Genomic DNA, 18743 nt, shown 5'->3' on the forward strand with positions numbered 1-18743 from the left:
TTTTCGGGAAGATCTGTCCTGGACACGTCGAGCCCAGCCCTCACCACCCGGCCGCTTCGGCTTCATCGTGGGCTCGGCCAAACCACGATGGGTTTGAAAAAAGATTCTCTTGATGATCACAGAGCGGAAAGAATAAAATAAAGTTGCTCGGGACCTGTGCACGAGCGTTCAATTATAATAGAAATGACATCACTTGTATCAAATCTACATCACTTTAAAGTGTTCAATGTTCACGAAATGTTCAAATATGTAATTCTTAGGCTACAGCATAAGGACTACGGTAAATAATTATTGGTAATTATTTCCATAAGGCGAAACCATCCTGTCATTTCTTACAATGTATAAATCACACATTGCAAGGAATGACAAGACGGTTTCGCCTTAATGGAAATTTTTGTATCCGATAAAGGCCATTGTCCTAAATTCAATTAATCAGAATAACCAAATCGAACAGTGATTTAATTTGGTGACCCTGGTGATATTAAATAGACCCTCTAACTTATACTTTGAATATTCATTAATTAATTTATTTTCAATACCTGCTATCCCGACAAGATTGAAGTAGTAGTCCCAGTAGAGTCTTTCAATGGCAGCACCGGAATTCGGCTCTTCTGCTGGAATCCCAAGACATGTCCGGATGTAATCCAACTGGTGCTTGGTCTTCCATGTGGTCTGCTGAATGCATCGAGATAGAGAAACAGGGATCTGCAAAAGTCTTTCTTGTAGCATTCCGTATACGTGCCGAAACCAACATAATTGTGATCTCTCAATGCGAATCAGTGGCTCGATAGTGAGACTCTCTTAGATGCTGGGGTTGTAAACTGTGCGAAACCGCTTAACACCACGAGACGATCTGAGAAATCTCATTCTCTAGGTCATTAATTAGCATTCCCTTAGATGAGGGTTGGAACTATGACTGAGCGGAAGACTAAGAGCTTTGCTTTCTTTTTGAGCACTAGTGATCCGTTTAGTTCCCATAGTTTAGCGCTTCCTCGACTACTTCTGTCTTACTTTTTATCACTCGTAAATGCAATCCCTAAATATTTAAAACTTCTCCACTTGTCTAAATGTAGCTCCATTTAACTGGAGAGTATATTGAACAGGAAGTTTGAAAGTACCAACGCTTCAGGCTTATTTTCATTTCAGCTATAATGTTCGAATAAAGGGCGCAATGTATGCGCGGTAATGGAAAGAATAAAGGTATTCTGTTATAAGACCTTCTGTTGTTCTGTGCTTTAAGAAGTTGGGGGCCAAAAATATAACAGTGACGACGAAAATATATTAATGTTGGTTCTGCTGTTTGGTAAGAATTCTCGATTGAATATTTCATTACGTCGGTATTCTGATTAACATCTCACGAATCTTTAATTTCGTGTCCGCCATTTTGTTACCGTTAAGATGGATGACATCATTTTGCCAATTCTTCCGTAGTGTGGGTTGAAAGGGCAAACAAATTCTACGCGTCGGAGCAAGTGGCGAATATTGACGATTCTCGAAAGTGTTGTTTCTTTATCAGAAACTAGGTTAACGACATTTCATAACATTAGGCAATAGGGAACTACATATAGAGGCAGGGACACGTTTCAAAAATACGTCAGGCTTCGTCAGAACACGGAATACGAAATTTTCTAATTCAGACGAATGTGCCAAACGTTGGAAAAGGCATATGAAGAATTTCTGACTAAATTACAAGCGAAAATTAAATTTTGAGAATTTACTGATATGGATACGGAGATTAAGTCTCACGAACTATCTGAAATCCGTTTGTGTCACGAAGAATGCATTTGACCGGATAAAATAATAGTAGTTAATCGTCTTTCTCGCAAGTCTAACGTAAACTTGCCGAGAATGAAAAAAATAAGTTAAAATTATGCAGAGATACAAGTGTTACTATTGCAGTTGTAAGGGAATGCGAGACAAGAGAACGTGGTTTTTCGATTTTACATTAATGCATTCACAATTATCAGAATTTTAAAACTCTAATTATACAAACAATACATCACACGTTTATCTTTTATGGGTATCTAATTAGTATGTAAGACATACGCAAAAAACAACAATAAATCATCCAACACCCGATGCCGAGAAAACGTTTATTATTATAGGAACATTTAACGTTTTCGACCTAATATGATAGAATCTATCATATTAGGTCGAAAACGTTAATGTTTCTTTAATTAACAAACATTTTCTCGGCATCAGGTGTTGGATGATTTATTATTTAAGGAGCTGAGTAAGATACTTGGCAAAAAACAATGTTTATCATAACCCTTTTTTATACATACACATGTAATTGTGCCAATATATCTTACATTTTTATATTAACAAAGATCACAAACCAATTCTCCCGATGCTTCGTAGCAGGTACATTTTTCATGCCACTATTATTCGCATTCTTTAAACAATTTTTTTTATTTACACACGTATTTAAGGCAGAATCCTGAATTCTAAACACAGGAAAATAAGATCAGAACATAGAAAAAACACTTACCTCAAATAACGAACAAGCCTTAATCTCGGCAATAGTAAAATCGTGCCGGGTAGATGTCCACCATCGGCTTTATCAAAAGATATGTTTAATGTTGCCAACGTGTAAAACAAGACAAAAAATGCAGTTTGTACGCTTGCCCCACATTCCCTTATATATGCAAAGTGAGATCAATGCCTAGACATAGGAGAGAAGTTCTACACATGTGAGAGATATAGACTTAATCGTTTGGTAATAGTCTGGGCTGACAAAGCTTAAACAGAAAAATAATTCAAAGTTATTAGTGATTTGGCTTCGGATTCACCGAATAAAGATAATGTTTTCTCCGTAAGACACGTTCCCATTTCAAATATGCCACCGGTGCAAATCCTTTTCTGTCGTCAGAAAATTCCTTTTTAATTTGGCATCGACCTGGATACGGCGGATAAAAATATGATTTTAAAAAATGATTATAACTGGCTAAAATCTAAATCATGTTTGCAGTTGAATACAATCATGGTTTATCAGTTTTACAGTTAGAAGTTTACATGCAGATAAAATTCCTCTTCTGATAGAATGCATAGATCTATTTAAGAATGAACTACAATTTGGAACTAAAAAAGAGGCAGGCAAACTTTTACTTTGTTACCTTAAGAGAAGGAAATTGGAACTTATTGGATTTGTACAGCTTCTAAAATATGAAAAATTACCGGAAGAAGAGCAAGTCGGGCATATATATCCAAAACTGTTTCGAGAGGTTGGCATATACAAAGGTGAGGAAATCCACCTTCACATAGAAAATATTAAGTCACTCAAAGATAGTGTATAAATGAATACTCTACAGTTCTTTCAGTTTTAAGTACCATTGTATCTCTCAACTTTCTTTAAATCCATTTGAAGAAGGTTTAGATACAACGGTTACTTAAAACTGAAATAATCAAAATGGCTGAAGTCGAGCTAACCCCAAGAGCTGATTGTGTGACACACCGTAAAGAAAAGTGGTTTGCAACACCAAGACATTGCTAACCACTCTGGCGGTCAATTTGCAAAGTAGTGACTACAAACTGTAGCAAAAGAGCTGTTAAATTATAGAATATAGACTAATTGTAACATTGCTTTATAGAATTAGAAATTTAAAAAAAATCCAACTCTGGAACTTTTTCAAAATTCCATTCTCTCTATTCTGGAGTGATTCAATGTCATTTTTTCCCATATTTTGAAAACATATAAGGTGGTATTTATGTAAATAATTTTCAATTTTATGTAAATAAATAATTTTTTCATGCTCAAAGCATAACCATAATTACATATTACCGTTTTTTAAAAATAGTTAATAAATGTGACCGATCTTTCTAATTATCCTTGAATCAAACAAAGAATTATTTATAATGAAAATATTTATTCAGTTAAAATCACACTTGAAAATATTTTGTGGTTATAGAAGTGGGATAATTGTAAACCAATATTTTTGGATAATGGGATTTAAAAATTGGACCACCAAACAAAAATTTGCTATTTTATATAACAATTACATATCACATTCAAAATAATTTTTGAGTCTAAAACTTTTCTTATGTTGTGTCAATTTGCGCCATTCTTTTCTACAATTACAGAATCTGAATGCGTAAGTCACCTATGTAATGGACAATAAAATGATTTAAAAAAAAAAAATTTGTTCATTCTTTGAATTCTTTGCTGGACTTTAAAAGTAAAATTTTAATTCGCATTTATATTATCATTTTTAATATTAACATTTGAATAAACCAAGTCGATGCTCTATACTGGATTGGTAAATCTGTTTGAATCTGCATGCCAAAGCATTTATCTTTTAAAAAATGCATGTTTGCTGAAACTGTAGACACTTTACTCGACTTCTTTAAAAATTAATAAATATATTTTACTTCAGATTAAAAAATACTAATTGAGAAAAGAATGATGATAAACTAAAGTAACACAAAACCAGAATAAAAATTTAAAGATAAATTGAAATTTATACAATAAAAAATAAACAAAATAATATGGTATGTTATTTTCTCTGTTTTATAAAAGAGTTTCTCGACATACAATCTGTGGACCTCTTGAACTGAGGTGTAGATGAATGGTGGACCATCTACGCTTCAGTCCACTTACCTCTTAATTCTGTAAAAATCATCTTAGATGCATACCAAAGTGTTTTGTCTCTCCAATAACTTAACATGGGAGATAAATGGTGCATAATTTTCTTTTGGCTAAATAAGATAGAATTGCAATTTAGAAAAATGACAGTCAGTCTGTGGATCACCAAACACCAGTGATCCACAGACCATATTTTGAGAACTGTCATTCTACGGCAAGACGGCACAAATATAGAAAATCGATATATTCAAAGATGGCATCAAATTAGTTGCATTCGAGTAAATTATTGAAATTTGGCTATTGCGTACGTCGAAAAATTTATTGTGAAAATTTTTTAGTACTTAAATATTAAATATCACAACTAAGAATACTAAATAAATATATTTTAGAATAAAATAATGTATTATTTTTATTGTTTATCATTATATAAAAAATGAAATTAATTAAAAATTATCAACTTCTTTTATTTCATTTGACAGACTAAATACTTTACAGAAAAGAGTCATATAAAAAATATTTTAACAATAAATTTCTTTGTTTAAAAGCTATTGATAATATGTTTGCTTGTGAAAGTCGGCATTTGACTTAAATAACGAGAGAGGAAGACTTTGGTTGTGTCCGTCGTTAAAACGTAAATAGTTCTATCCGTCGGTAAAATGTATAAAATTCTTGGTTTAGTGAGGGAATAATAAAAATGAATTAATAAAAATCCGTAAATTACAGAAACTAAAAATAATTTCAATTAATTCTATACATTCCATAATTCTAACTAAATTACAATATTTTCAAAACATATTACAAAAATTTTATTAGAAAATCCTCATCAAAAGATAATGTTCTGGAGAAATTTATGTATTAAAATGTGAATGAATTATAAGTTACAGTATTTACATATGTACACAAACAATATATATATAATTTAAAGGAAAATTTTCTTTTTTAAAATTACTATGATATTTAATGACACAATAAATAAAAATTTGGATGCTTTTGATTTATATTTAAAAGGGAGAATTCATTCCTAATTTGGTTCCAAATTCCAATCTTGCTTTCTTCTGCTGTCGTACATTTACTCTTAAAATACATAAATAAATAATAAATTAGTTATATTAAATTTATGAAATAAATAATTAAATGTAATGAGCTATGTATGTGAGGTAGTCCAAAAACAAGTTTCCTGCATCCATATTTTTGATGATGATGCACTTATTGGTAAAAAATACCACTGATAGAAACAGTATTCTTCTTGAGATGTGTTTTGTCTTGCCAAAGATGCATGAGCAGCAGGGTTGAAATATGCAAAGAATATTACACTGAGAAAGAAGATAGTAAACAGACATGTTGAGGACACAAATGAAGGATGAAGCAGGGACAGGTGTCCATTGTGGATGCACACTGGCATATCTGGCACTGAGATCCATAAGTAACTGGTGGAGATGCATGGTCTAAATCAGCGTTTCTCAAAGTGGGCGATAACTCCCTCTTGTGGGCGGTGAGTAAATCTAGGGGGCGCTGGAGGCAGGGTACTGAACGGGGACCAAAGGCAAAAGTTGGGGTCACTGACAGCAGTTCCATTTCCTCTGTTAAACAGATAAGAGGAAACATTGTGTTTAATGGTTTCCAGATGTTGAGAACAATGTACGGTAAGGGCACAAAGTGTGGATTCATAGAAAAGTTTTCCTAAGAATATTTCCAATCCTTTCTCACACAAGAGAAAATGAGTTAAGGGCGTTGGGTATAACTTTATGGAACAAAGAGGCGGTGGATCGAAAAAGTTTGAGAATCACTGGTCTAGATGGTGACGGTGCAAGTGACTACACGATGGGCACAAAACTGTCAAAAATATGCAGCAACCGGGACAATCATCAACATCAATGAGAGAATAACATTGCAAGGTAAAGGACAGACTACATACCAAACAGATGACTATAGAAGACCTCACCACAGAATTGGATGCTGGCCATGTCCAAGCACACATAATCTGCAAACAGCTGGATTACTATAAAATATTGGTACAATGAGTGCCTCATCAGCTGAGCACCAATCACAAGACTGAGCATCTTCCTGCAACATATTATAGTATGAGAGGGAAAGAAAAGTTTCTCTTCTGAATTATGATGGGGACAAAAGAGTCTACCATTTCACCCAGAAAAATTTGTCTTTATGAAACATCCAGGTTCTACAGCCAAAAATAAGTTTAAAGTAATGCAGTTGACATGCAATATTCCTCTCAATGTTCTGGGATGCAAAATGGAATGGGATTCACTGACAAAACTGGAAACTGCCATTTGATAAGAAGGCCAGGTGTTCTTATTTCAGATGTCATTTGGTTGGGAACATTTCATCCATCCTCCTAACATTCTAGACCTCATGCCCAGTGACTTCCACTTCTTGCCAGCTTTGAAGAAGACACTAGGAGGGCAATGTTTTACCAAAATGAAAAAGTGGAAGAAGCTATTTAAAGCTTCATCCATTTGCAGGGCATAGGCTTCTATGATAGGGATTTCTTTAATTTTGTAATGTGATATATAAATGTATCAATATGAATGGAGACTAAATCAAAAAATAATGCCTCTTCCTATCCATAACATATTTAGTGTCCACAATAAAAGTTCCTGTTAACAGCAGATCTGAGAAACTTACTTTTAGACTACTACTTGTATAATTTATAATAAATATGTTAATATTCACACAGCTCATAATTAATAAATATCATTATAAAACTTACAATAAAAATAGTTTCTAATATGAGGTTGAGAAAGCAATTATACATTTTAATTTAGTGTACAATCAAACATATTTCAAATAGTCATTATATACTCTCAACAGACTACATATACATATGATTATGATTGAGTTATTGATCTTTAACACTCTTTTAAACTTAACAATTATAATGTACATCATTTGATAATAAAATTTATAAATGAACATACTTTTGTTTGTATAAATAAATATATAAAATACAACACTTAACAAAATTACTTTGCTTCTGTTATTATTGTCTGTCGTTCGCTCCAGTTGACAGTCCACAATTTCACAAACACGGAGGCGACCTTTCTTTAGAGGCTACTGCCTCCGCAATAAAATGCAAAAAAGGTAAAGAACGTCCTCTGGTGCTATCATCATTTTCACATAAAATACAATTTAAGTAAATATGTTTGTGAAATTGTGGACTATCAACTGGAGCGAACGACGGACGATAACAACAGAAGCAAAGTAATTTTGTTAAACGTTGTATTTTATATATTTATTTATACAATTAAATGTATTACCGTCGGCCATGTTTTGTATTTTATATTTACTTAAATACTTTTGTTTTTTGTACAATTAAAATTTCTTCAATCTAAATATTATAGATTATAGATGCAATAAATTTTAATTTTGTTACTAAATCACTGAAATTATGTTTGATTATTAAGTTTAAAAGTTAGAAAATTCAGCAAATGACTTTGTTATGATATTCAAAAGTAAAAAATGTCTAAATTTACATGAAACAATCATTTTCAATCATCTCAGTTCTCTTTTAAAAGACAATATTAAGTTTGAGGCAATTTCCAGTAATCTTAGAGGAACACAAACTACGCCTCTAATTAAAGCTTACGATGAGAGAAACATAATGGTACCAGCTTCAAGTCACAGAGCTTGAGTAAGCACATTGAAAATTCTGTTGAACTGCTTTATTTCTGCACTCAACAAATGCTTACTTACTGTTTTATAATTCTTTTACTAAAGAATATTATCTATATATTCTTTTATAACAACATTATAAAACAGTAATAAGTATATGCTGTTTTCTTTCCATTTTTTAAAATTTGACAATTTCTTGACTTTTGAAATTCTCTTTAGGGCACTAGCCCCCTTGTCTCTTTCCTGATTGAACCACTCAGCATTATCAATTTAGTTTACATTCAAATTCCTATTTTCAATTTTCATTTCAATATTAGTCATTTGTAATTTTTAAACAAGATTCTACAGCATATTAAATAAACTTACTTGATTTCGTGACGCTTTACTAAGATATTTATTGGTATTAATAATACGGGCCATAAAAATCCAATAATCCACACATAACAAGGCACATCTTTAAGAATTGTAATGCATGTTTCTAGATTTTCTGAATTAAGAGATACATCTATCAAACTGAAAACTATTTGCAGTAATAAACTAAAAAAATAAATTTGAAGTATGTTAATTTCAAAATAAAGAAAACTATTTTAAATACTTTACTATTAATTGTACATTATTTATATTTTTGTTTCATAAACAACTTACTAAAGTGAGGAATAAAATAATTAAGTTAAAAAACTTGTTATTGTCATTTATTAATTATGCCTGTTTTAAAAATAATTTTATTGGTATTTTTAATATTTTCGAAAATGAAATATTCTAATGAAATTATAATTTATTAGAAAATTAGAATATTTCAATGCCTAAATTTTTGACAGATCTTAACAACAAGGAATAATTAAAAAATATATCATTTACAGAATTTTTACGTTAAACATAATGGACCAGATTTCATAATGAAAAACTGAATTGCAAATAAATTACTTATATATCTAACTAAACTTGAATTATATAAAAATAATATTTACATTATAGGTATAACTATTAACCAGCATTTGTTTGTTAAAGGACTTCTCTTCCATATAAGATAAGAACGTTGAACAAACCCCATGGATATCATTTCTAAAAACAAATAGTTTTACATTAGTATTAATACCAGTAGTAGTAGTAGTAGTAATAGTAATAATAATAATAAAATTAATAATTGAACATGGAAAAGTGATATTCTTATGGAGGCTGTTTTAATTATTAAGTGATTTTAAACTGTAATAAAAACAAACAATATTTCTACATTTAAAATGGCAAATACAGTAAGGGGCCGTCCATAAATTATGTAAGGGCGATTTCGGCCATTCTAGACACCCACCCACCCGTGTAAGAAACCATAATATTTTCTTTGATCCCCCCTCCCCTTCCCTATCTTATGTAATATTTAGGCATAATTTTATAGAAAGATTTTAACAGGAAAAAATTTTTTTTACAAAACCCTAAAAACCTTTGGTCCAAAATATATAATTATTAATTAGTTAATTAATATGTACTATTATTTATAAAAGACAATGTGAACAAATTTTAAAATATAAAAATTTAATGAATTTGAATGAACAATTTATTTTAAGAACTTTATTTTTTAATTATTAACATTCAACATCATAATATTCATTTTTATATTAATTTTGATTTTCACAAAAGGATGCAAAAATTTTGACAGATCAACCAGCTAGTGCATGTGTAAACAGAAAATTCATACAAAATAAAACAAGATAGAATAGAAACCACATTCCATTGCCATATTAATTACATCTTGGCTAAGGTCAAAAAAATATTGCTGCTAAAATGTGCTAGGTGCACCTGGGGCTAACTCATAAAGCTTCTAAAACTCTATATAATGGGGCAATACAACCAATGCTACTTTACACAGCCTCTAGCTGGGATCATGCAACTAGTAAAAATTCAGTAGCAAGTAAATTACTCTCTTTTCAAAGACAGTTTGCCATCAGAATTTCAAAGTGCTGCAGAACTGTTTCTACTAATGCCTCTCTGATACTAGTGGAGCTCCTTCCTTTGCCACTATGTATTGTAGAAAAGGTTCTAAACTACTACATCAGAACTACACACATCAAGGCTCAACAACAGTCTCTTCTCCTATCTACGGCTGTTCATATGCTACCATATTGCAATTACCCTATCTCTGATCATCACCCTGTAAACAAGGTTATCCCCAGGGTACATTTGGTGTCAATCTGCTTCCAGTGGCGTAGCAAACATAACTGGCGCCCGACACTTTATTGGCACCCCCTCCCCCTCCAGAAACACATATGGTTTGTCTTGGAGACTATTTGGGCACCCCTCTGCAAGTGGTGCCCGGTGCATGATACATCTCCTTGCACCCCCCTTGCTACTCCACTGTCTGCTTCCTCCATGGATAACCATGCAGACATTAATATCTACACAGATGGATCCAAAAGCCCCCTTCATGTCTGCTCAAGTATCTGTATCTTCCTCCAAACTGACATATTTTGCCCAAAATATGTTAGAAGGTACAGATACCCTTACATATCAAGCTGAAGAAGATGCTGTCTACCAAGCTGTTCAGTGGGCTACTTCACTACTTCACTACCAAACAAAACTCTGTCTATCAACATTTACAGTGATTCTCAGTCTGTCCTAAAACCTCTATTAAATCCCAATTGCAATAGCAAATAAAATCACATACATCCAGCACCATATTAAAAATCTTGTAAATAAGATAACTTTTATGTTTGTTCGTGGCCATACTGGCATAATAGGAAATGAAAAAGGCGACTTTGAGGCTGAGTCAGCTGCAAAGGACACTGACTTGGACTACACTCACATCACTCTCTCATGCAGCAGCATTAAAAATTATATTCGTGACAACGCTATGCAAAAGTGGAATCGACAATAGTTGAGCAGTAAAACTGGTAGAATAAGAAGACTTTATTTTCCTAGTGTTGAAAGCAGGTTCTAATGACCACTTAGAGATTTAACGTTTGCTACTGCTCAACTACTTACTGAGCACGTATAACTGGGCAGAAACTGTTTCTTGCTTTTGCTGTACAGTAAACCTAGACACTGTCAACCATATGATCTATTATTGTCCAATTTACGATCAAGAGTCTATCTTGATCGTAAATTTGTTATTTTGTGCTATCTTGATCTATTTACAAGTGCTATCTTGATCGTAAATTTGTAAAATCGTTATTCTGAAATTAGAAATCTTTACACTTGGTTTCAGGTGGCCATATCCACTCGATAAGCTTGTTCAGAAGCCACTGTTTGATGCTTTTTATAATTATATTCAAAAAATATGGAAGATAAGACTATTTATAATTTCTAATTTCTAGTTTTACATTTTAATTTTCACTAAAAACCAAATACTAATTTTATGTTTACCTTGTATCATGTATTTTGGTTTATGTATTCTTAGTGTTATACACCCATAGGAGTGGTGCACTTATTCAAATAATAAAAAAACTGAGAGATACAACTACACGGCCTTTCTCCCACGATAAAAAATGTGTCTGCTAGCATTATTATTCTATCACGTTACACTTGACGGCATTAGTACGAGCGTTCTTAATAGAAACTGCCAAATTAAAGCCAAATTCAAAACTCCACCACTCAACGAGATCAAAAAATAAAAATAAGAATATTACGTAAGACGAGATCTATTACCCCCTACTCCTGAGTAAGAAATCATAAGAAATCCTTAATCCCCACCAACCCCAAAACACCTTACGTAATTTATGGACAGCCCCTAAAATCAATGAAATAAAATACACCAAGAAACCATAACATAAACTCCAGTGGGTACTTTATTGGTGGAATAGCGCTAATGCAATGTTTCTAAAACTATGGGTTGTGAAATACTATCTTCTGAAGAAATACTTGTAATACTGAAATATTCTCTAAGAATTAGAAACAATAGATGCATCTGTTAAGTACAGAAAATTTTTTAACAACTTTTTTCTTATAATTATATTATTGTCATTTATTAATAAAATTAAGATTAAAGAATGTGTATAAGAAATTGATTCTCTTTTCTATTTTGAATAACATCAAAATAGATATTTTATGTAAGGTTGTAGTTATAAACCATTTAAGTTGCAATGGTTTTGAAAACTATTCTATGTATTAGCTGCAAAATAAATTATGTAAAAATTATTGTTCTTAAAAATGATTAAATTCAATAAAGTATAAAAAAGTGGCTTAAAAGTGCTATCATATAAATCTTTAATATTTGTAAGTTTTAATTGAAGTGGTTATCCTTTTTATCTGAGTTTTTGGTTATCCAAGGTATTACAATCTACATTACCTCAGATAATTGGGATTTTACTGTACATTAATCAAAGATTTAGTACAAACATTTAATTAGTTTACATTAATTAATGTTTTAAGAACAAAACTTACTTTATAAACAAAAAAATATTTTTCTTACCAAAATATAATATTAAAAATAATGCAACAATGTTCTGAGATATAGTTAGACTAGATGGCCAGTTATTTGTTACTTCTGATTTATCACTGAAATAGCAATTAAACATTATAGAAGTGAAAAACTAAATTATAAATAATCTATATTCCATTAATCAGAAATACAAACTTTGAATATTGAAATATCCAACAAGGTGCCTGAGCATAATTATTAGACTGATTACAGAAACGTGCTACCATACATGCGAAACAAGAAATAGATACAACTACAGAAGGGCAAAATTTTGCACAGTAGCATCCAATGAAGACCAGGATTGTCTGAAATTAAATAATATGCATTATGCTTAATACAATACAATACAATATTTTGTTAATTTAAAATAAAAATAATGATTATATATATAATATATATAATCAACCAACCAATTACATAATTTTATAAATTTGAAATTTAAATTAAAATGTCATCAATTTTCAAAAGATATATAATTCAACGGCATACTTTCTAATCAATATGACTTTCATGAATGATTCAATCCTATTAAATCAATTAATAAATCATTTATTTAATTGCTTTGTAAGAATATTCTGTTTAAAAATGGTTCATTATTTATATTTTTTATGTTGTATTTATAGTAATTAATTAGCAAAGTTTTCAGCTTTTGTAAAATAAATTCTGAATATATATTTAATTTTGTTTATAGTTATAACAAAAAGAAAATAAAATAAAAGTTCAAAATAGATTTATTACAATTAAAACGAATAGAAAAGAAGTGAAGAGATTTCAGTTATGAATACAGTAGAGCATCAATTATCCGACCCCCGATCAACCGTCACGTCGGTTAACCGACCGCGTTCTAGTCGGCAAATTCAAATGTCCGCTAGTGATGTGGCGCTACAATATTTGGCTATGTCTTGGCTACTTTAATATTATTTTTGTTAAATTTTTGCGTGTTTTAGCTGATAACACTGACTCGACCACGAAAGGGAGGCCAGTATTTAAACGAGGGTTAATTTTATTTAACGACGCTATCCAATTGCAGTTTTTAAAACGAGTGCGAGATTTAGCGGCAAAAGAAACGAGTGTCAGTTGTGAAGCAAAAGAAAATTTTGGACTTCTTTTTCTAATATATAAGTCTACTTTATGTAAAATATGTAACCAGAATATATATTTTTTTGTTTTATATTTTTCAATATACAGTACAGTACTGTATTTATTTTGTGCAAAATAAAGAAATAATTTTTAACGATACAACAGCAACAATTATTATTTTAAAAAAATTTTTGTTAGGCTTAACATCGATGAAAATTCAACGCGAAGTAGGTTAATAGCGATACACTAATATACTAATTACATGGGATATACTAATATACTATACTAATAATGTATTTTTTTCATACTTTTCAGTTATCCGACCAACCCCTGTCCCCAATTGAGTCGGATAATCGATGCTCTACTGTATTTAAAAACAAATTCAATTTTAAAACTTGAGTAAGCTTTTCTCAATTTCTGTTTCAAAGAGAAGTTTTAAAAATTTTGCCAATTTTCTCAAGTTTCTGTTCATAGTAGAATGAATGAAATCTGTTTCAGCTTATATTCCTTTGTTTTGATACAAATAAAAGGGATCAAAAAGTCTGCATTATGAAGGCTACATTTTATTCAACTTAATAACTCAACATTACATTTTATGGTACTAGAAAGTTTTTATTGACATTAGATTTTCACAAAGGAAAATTGTCAGTTGGGTCATTCCACTAACGTTTATACTTTCATTAATTTCAACTGAAAAAATAAACTGAAAATTGGACACTATCTTTAATTGTTCTGACAAATTATCTGCCATTTCATTTATTATTTCTACAACAGTGTTCTGTGATAATGATATGTCATGAGATAAGAAATCTCTTAATTTTCCAGTGAATTTGTCTATTCCCATCTATAAATTTTATGGTATCTCTTCAGATTGTATTTCTTATAAATACTAATATTAGGGGTGCATATTAAACATATAATTTTATCTCTTACTTTACAGAAGAAATTAAGAAAGTTTCTATATCTCTTGAAAAATATGTTCTTCTTCTGTAATAGTTCTCTTTTTTTCTAGTATTCAACTTTGAATAAAACATCACTTATACTCGATCTATAAATACATGTACTTAAATATTTAATCCATATTACAATTAAATTTTGTGCTAACACAAAATTTGTATGTGTTAGCACAAAAATAAAAATTGTGTGTGGTACAAATTGTTATAAGATTTTGTTAAAAAACTTTTATATTATTATAAAATGGCAAAAAGCTTAATTTTGAAGGTAGAAATGAGTTTTATAACAAAATTTGTAAATGTTAATAACAAGTACAATCTTCATTAAGTCCAACCCTCCTCAAGATATGACACACAAACCCTTATCTTCCCATCCCTTGACCTTTGACCAACTAAAATTTAATAGCATCAATGTCCTTTATATACAAGTTACCATGCCAAATTTCATTTCTTAATCATTACGTCATCTTGAGATATTTAACAAAATACATGTCAACAAACACATCCGTGGAATTTTTTCTCGTGTTTTTTGGTTTCGGGAGGTTTCAATGTATAGATCTGCAAAACAACCAGAGATCAAATTTGACACAATTCCCAATGCTTTCTCATGTCATTTACATAACAAGCTGAAAAAGTATAACAGATGATAAACTCACTCGAATAACTGAATAAACAGCAAAAGTTTAATAACTAAACATTTTCGAGTGTTTTTAACGACCTTCTTTCAGTAGAATACGTAACGGAATGCCATAATGGTAGTTTAAATAAAAAACTTTTTTAAATATTTTCAAACTTACATGTTAATTTTATGATATATTACTGTTTGGACGATAAAAATTTGAATTTGTATTTTGAAATATTATATCTTTGCAAGGCAGCTCTGATTTAGACAATAAACCACAAAGGTCATTAAGTATTAAAGTTTTAGAAGCTCTTTTTTTTTATAGCAAAGGAACATTTTTGAAGAATACAATAAAGATTTTTCGAAATCTGGTACAGTAGAAAGAGACTGTGACAATTTAACAAACTTCTGTTTACAAACTTTTTGAATGAAAAAGAAACAGGCAGAAAACACTGTAAACACGTTCACTGTAAAAGAATGTATGAAATTTATGTTCTAAATTCATAAATATTTTAAATGAAAAAATTTGAATTTTTCATTTAAAATATTTATGAATTTTTGAATAAGAAAATCACTATTCTATAAAACAAGTATTAATTAAAAACTGAAAAGTAATGAGAAGTAGCACAAAAATAGTATTCTCCCATTTTACAGAAATTTGCTTTATATGCTTTCTTAGTAGAATGCATTCCTCACATCAAACAAAGTATACTTATATTATCCTTCAAAATATACAAGTATTTTTAAAGTAAATAAATATACACTTTGATATAGACTCACTTCTCTTTAGCTTTGTGAGGTTCCAAAATCTACAAAATGTATTTTAATACAAATTTGGCATGGCTACATTAATACTATATAATTATTACAATCTAAATATTTTCAACTTACATTTAAAAATACCTTTTTTTAAATAATATGCATAAAACTATTTTCATTAAAAACTAAAATAATACTTACTTCTTTGCTGACAACTTCCAAATTTTTTCCTGTCGCAATAGTCATAACTTGGCAATCTACTGGATTTCCAAGAAAGGAAAGACTTAGCAGAGGGATTTCGAGACATATAAACCATAATATATGAGCAGGTGGTAGAGGTGATGGCAAGAATAGTAACATAGAAAGTAATTGTAGAAGTGTTAAACTTAGACAACAACATAACATAAATTGTAGGCAAGTTCTCATGTTTCCAGAAAAATGCCGAGCCTAAATTTAAAAAATGTTTTATTAATTATCTTAAAAATATGAACACATTGCTATCAGATTTTAGATTAATATAGAGGTCATTTCAAAATGATCTTTGAAGTTTCGGGGAGGCACTGCAGGAGAGACACTGAATTCATGTGAAAGAGGGTAACACTAGATGAAACAGAAACCCAAACAATTTGTTTGTGCAAAATCAGCTGACATTACATTAAATAGGACGTGCATCTGAAAATAATCAACACCTGGTGTGAGGTCTGGTGCCCAAAAGCACCAGACCTCACACCATGTGAGATACATAGCCAAAAGCATATAAAAGATAAAGTGTTCATCTCACTATTGCCACATGATATTGTTGACCTAAAGGAGTGTATTTTCATAGCAGTGCCCACTATTGACCGGCCTATATTGCAAAAGGTGTGGCAAGAACTGGATTATCATATCAATGTATGCCATATCACCTGTGGTACACAGAATAACATTTGTAAGTATTAAAACAAACTGTTTGAGTTCTTGTCTCATCCAATGCTGGTTTTGTTGAGATAAGTTCAGTACTTCTGTTTGCAATGACTTTTTGTAACTCCAAGAAACATTATGAAATTCCCTGTATTACCTCATACCATTCAAATATTGCAGAGTATTTTCCTAGATGTAATAAAATTATATAAACATAAGCATTAATAATCATAATATTTTTAAATTCAGAGAACCTAACCTAGAGTAGTTGCATGATAAAAATAACAGTACGTAGAGTGATCAAAAAGTAATTTTACAAGACTCATAGTTTAAAAACCAAAGCACTATCAAGCACAACTCCAATGTATAGTCAAGATCGTTTCACATGAAGAATTACATGAAGAAGTCAATTTTACATACTGTTAATTAATTTACGAATGATATCCTGCCCAATTTCTGACCAAACCTTAAATAATTCTTCTTTGTACAATGATAAAGATTTTCTATGGCTAAGAGAAATACGGTAGTCTAATTTGTCCCACAGATGTTCTATTAAATTTAATCTGGTGACTGTGGTGGTCATCCAAGAATTTTGATATCATTTTCATTGAAATATTTTCTGAGAAGCAATGCTGTATGTTTGGAATCATTGTCTTGTTGAAAGACAAATTTATTTTCAATTTCCACTTCCTTGCTGATGCTATTAAATTGTCTTTAAGTATCTTTATTTGTTTGTAATCTACTACTTTCATGTGATCATGAATTTAAACAATATTGCCCATTTTGAACCCCAAAAAACACAACCAAACCATTATGTAAGGTGAGTGTTTTATTGTTCCCACAGTTTTAATTTTATCGAATGCTCGATTTTTCTTTCTCCAAACAAATTTTTGTCATTTAGCATCCTGCAACCCTTGTTTTAACTCATCACTCCAAACAACATGCTTCCAAAACTATAGGGGCTTGTCCACAAATTTTTTGGCAAAAGCTAATCTTTTCTTCTGATTCACTGCTGAAATCATTGGTTTTCTATGAGCCACTCTTCCATGAAAACTTTTTTTTTTTATTTATTCTTCTCTTAATAGTTGAAAAACTAGCTTCAAGCATAAGTTCTTCTTTTATTTCTTTAGCTGTTATAAAAGAGATTTTGGTGGTCTCACAGAAAATCGTGGCATTTTCTCTTGATGTCGTGGCCTTAGGGCAGTGTCTCCGTGGTAAATTTCTCACTGTATTGTTATTTAAATATTTGACCACTATTTTTCTGACTCCTTCTCATGCTATTTGATGCTTTTTTGCAATAATAGAATTGCCTTTTTTTCTGCTCATATACAATCTACACTCTTTCTTCAAGACTCAATTCTCTCTTCTTTAACATTTTTCTTATTGATACTAAAAACCTATTTAATTGACAACTCTGGAATTAAATTTTGTGTTATAACCGATTTGTAAATAATTTTTTACTGTATTTACAATGTTTTCTTTGTTGTCAAATTTCAATTGATACAACAATATTTTACTTGTCACTCTTCAATTCTTTATTGGTGAAACAAACTAATCAGTAATCTATTGTTTTATGCCAATTAACAAAGTTATTACAATATGCAAAGTAGTTAACAGATCAGAAATGCATTTTTTTCCTTAAAATGTTAAAAAAAAAACAATTTTTTCAGTTGTCAACTTTGAAATGATCTTGACTGTAGGTAGTTAGTAAAGACCCAATTTGGCAACACTGAATAGTTAAAAATATGCTTGAGTGCAGAGGCAGTATCATGTCCCACTCCTCCCATAACAATGCCAGTCTTGAATATC

General features: G+C 30.6%; 1 protein-coding gene across 1 annotated transcript in view; it reads right to left on the minus strand.

The window, feature by feature from the left end:
• Positions 1-5025: 5025 nt before the first annotated feature.
• The window catches only part of LOC136968664 (endoplasmic reticulum magnesium-transporting P-type ATPase-like), a 28190-nt gene continuing 14472 nt past the window's right edge, over positions 5026-18743 (minus strand). The window contains exons 4-9 of the mRNA XM_067262665.1: positions 16236-16481; positions 12777-12925; positions 12612-12697; positions 9181-9274; positions 8579-8749; positions 5026-5656 (exon numbers count right to left, since the gene is read on the minus strand). Coding sequence (XP_067118766.1) covers positions 5584-5656; positions 8579-8749; positions 9181-9274; positions 12612-12697; positions 12777-12925; positions 16236-16481 — 819 coding nt within the window. The 3' untranslated portion in view covers positions 5026-5583. The remainder of the gene's footprint in view (positions 5657-8578; positions 8750-9180; positions 9275-12611; positions 12698-12776; positions 12926-16235; positions 16482-18743) is intronic.

The sequence above is a fragment of the Centruroides vittatus genome, unplaced genomic scaffold, assembly GCF_030686945.1.
Source record: "Centruroides vittatus isolate TY-2023 unplaced genomic scaffold, ASM3068694v2 contig_150, whole genome shotgun sequence".
In the NCBI taxonomy this organism is placed as follows: Eukaryota; Metazoa; Arthropoda; class Arachnida; order Scorpiones; family Buthidae; genus Centruroides; species Centruroides vittatus.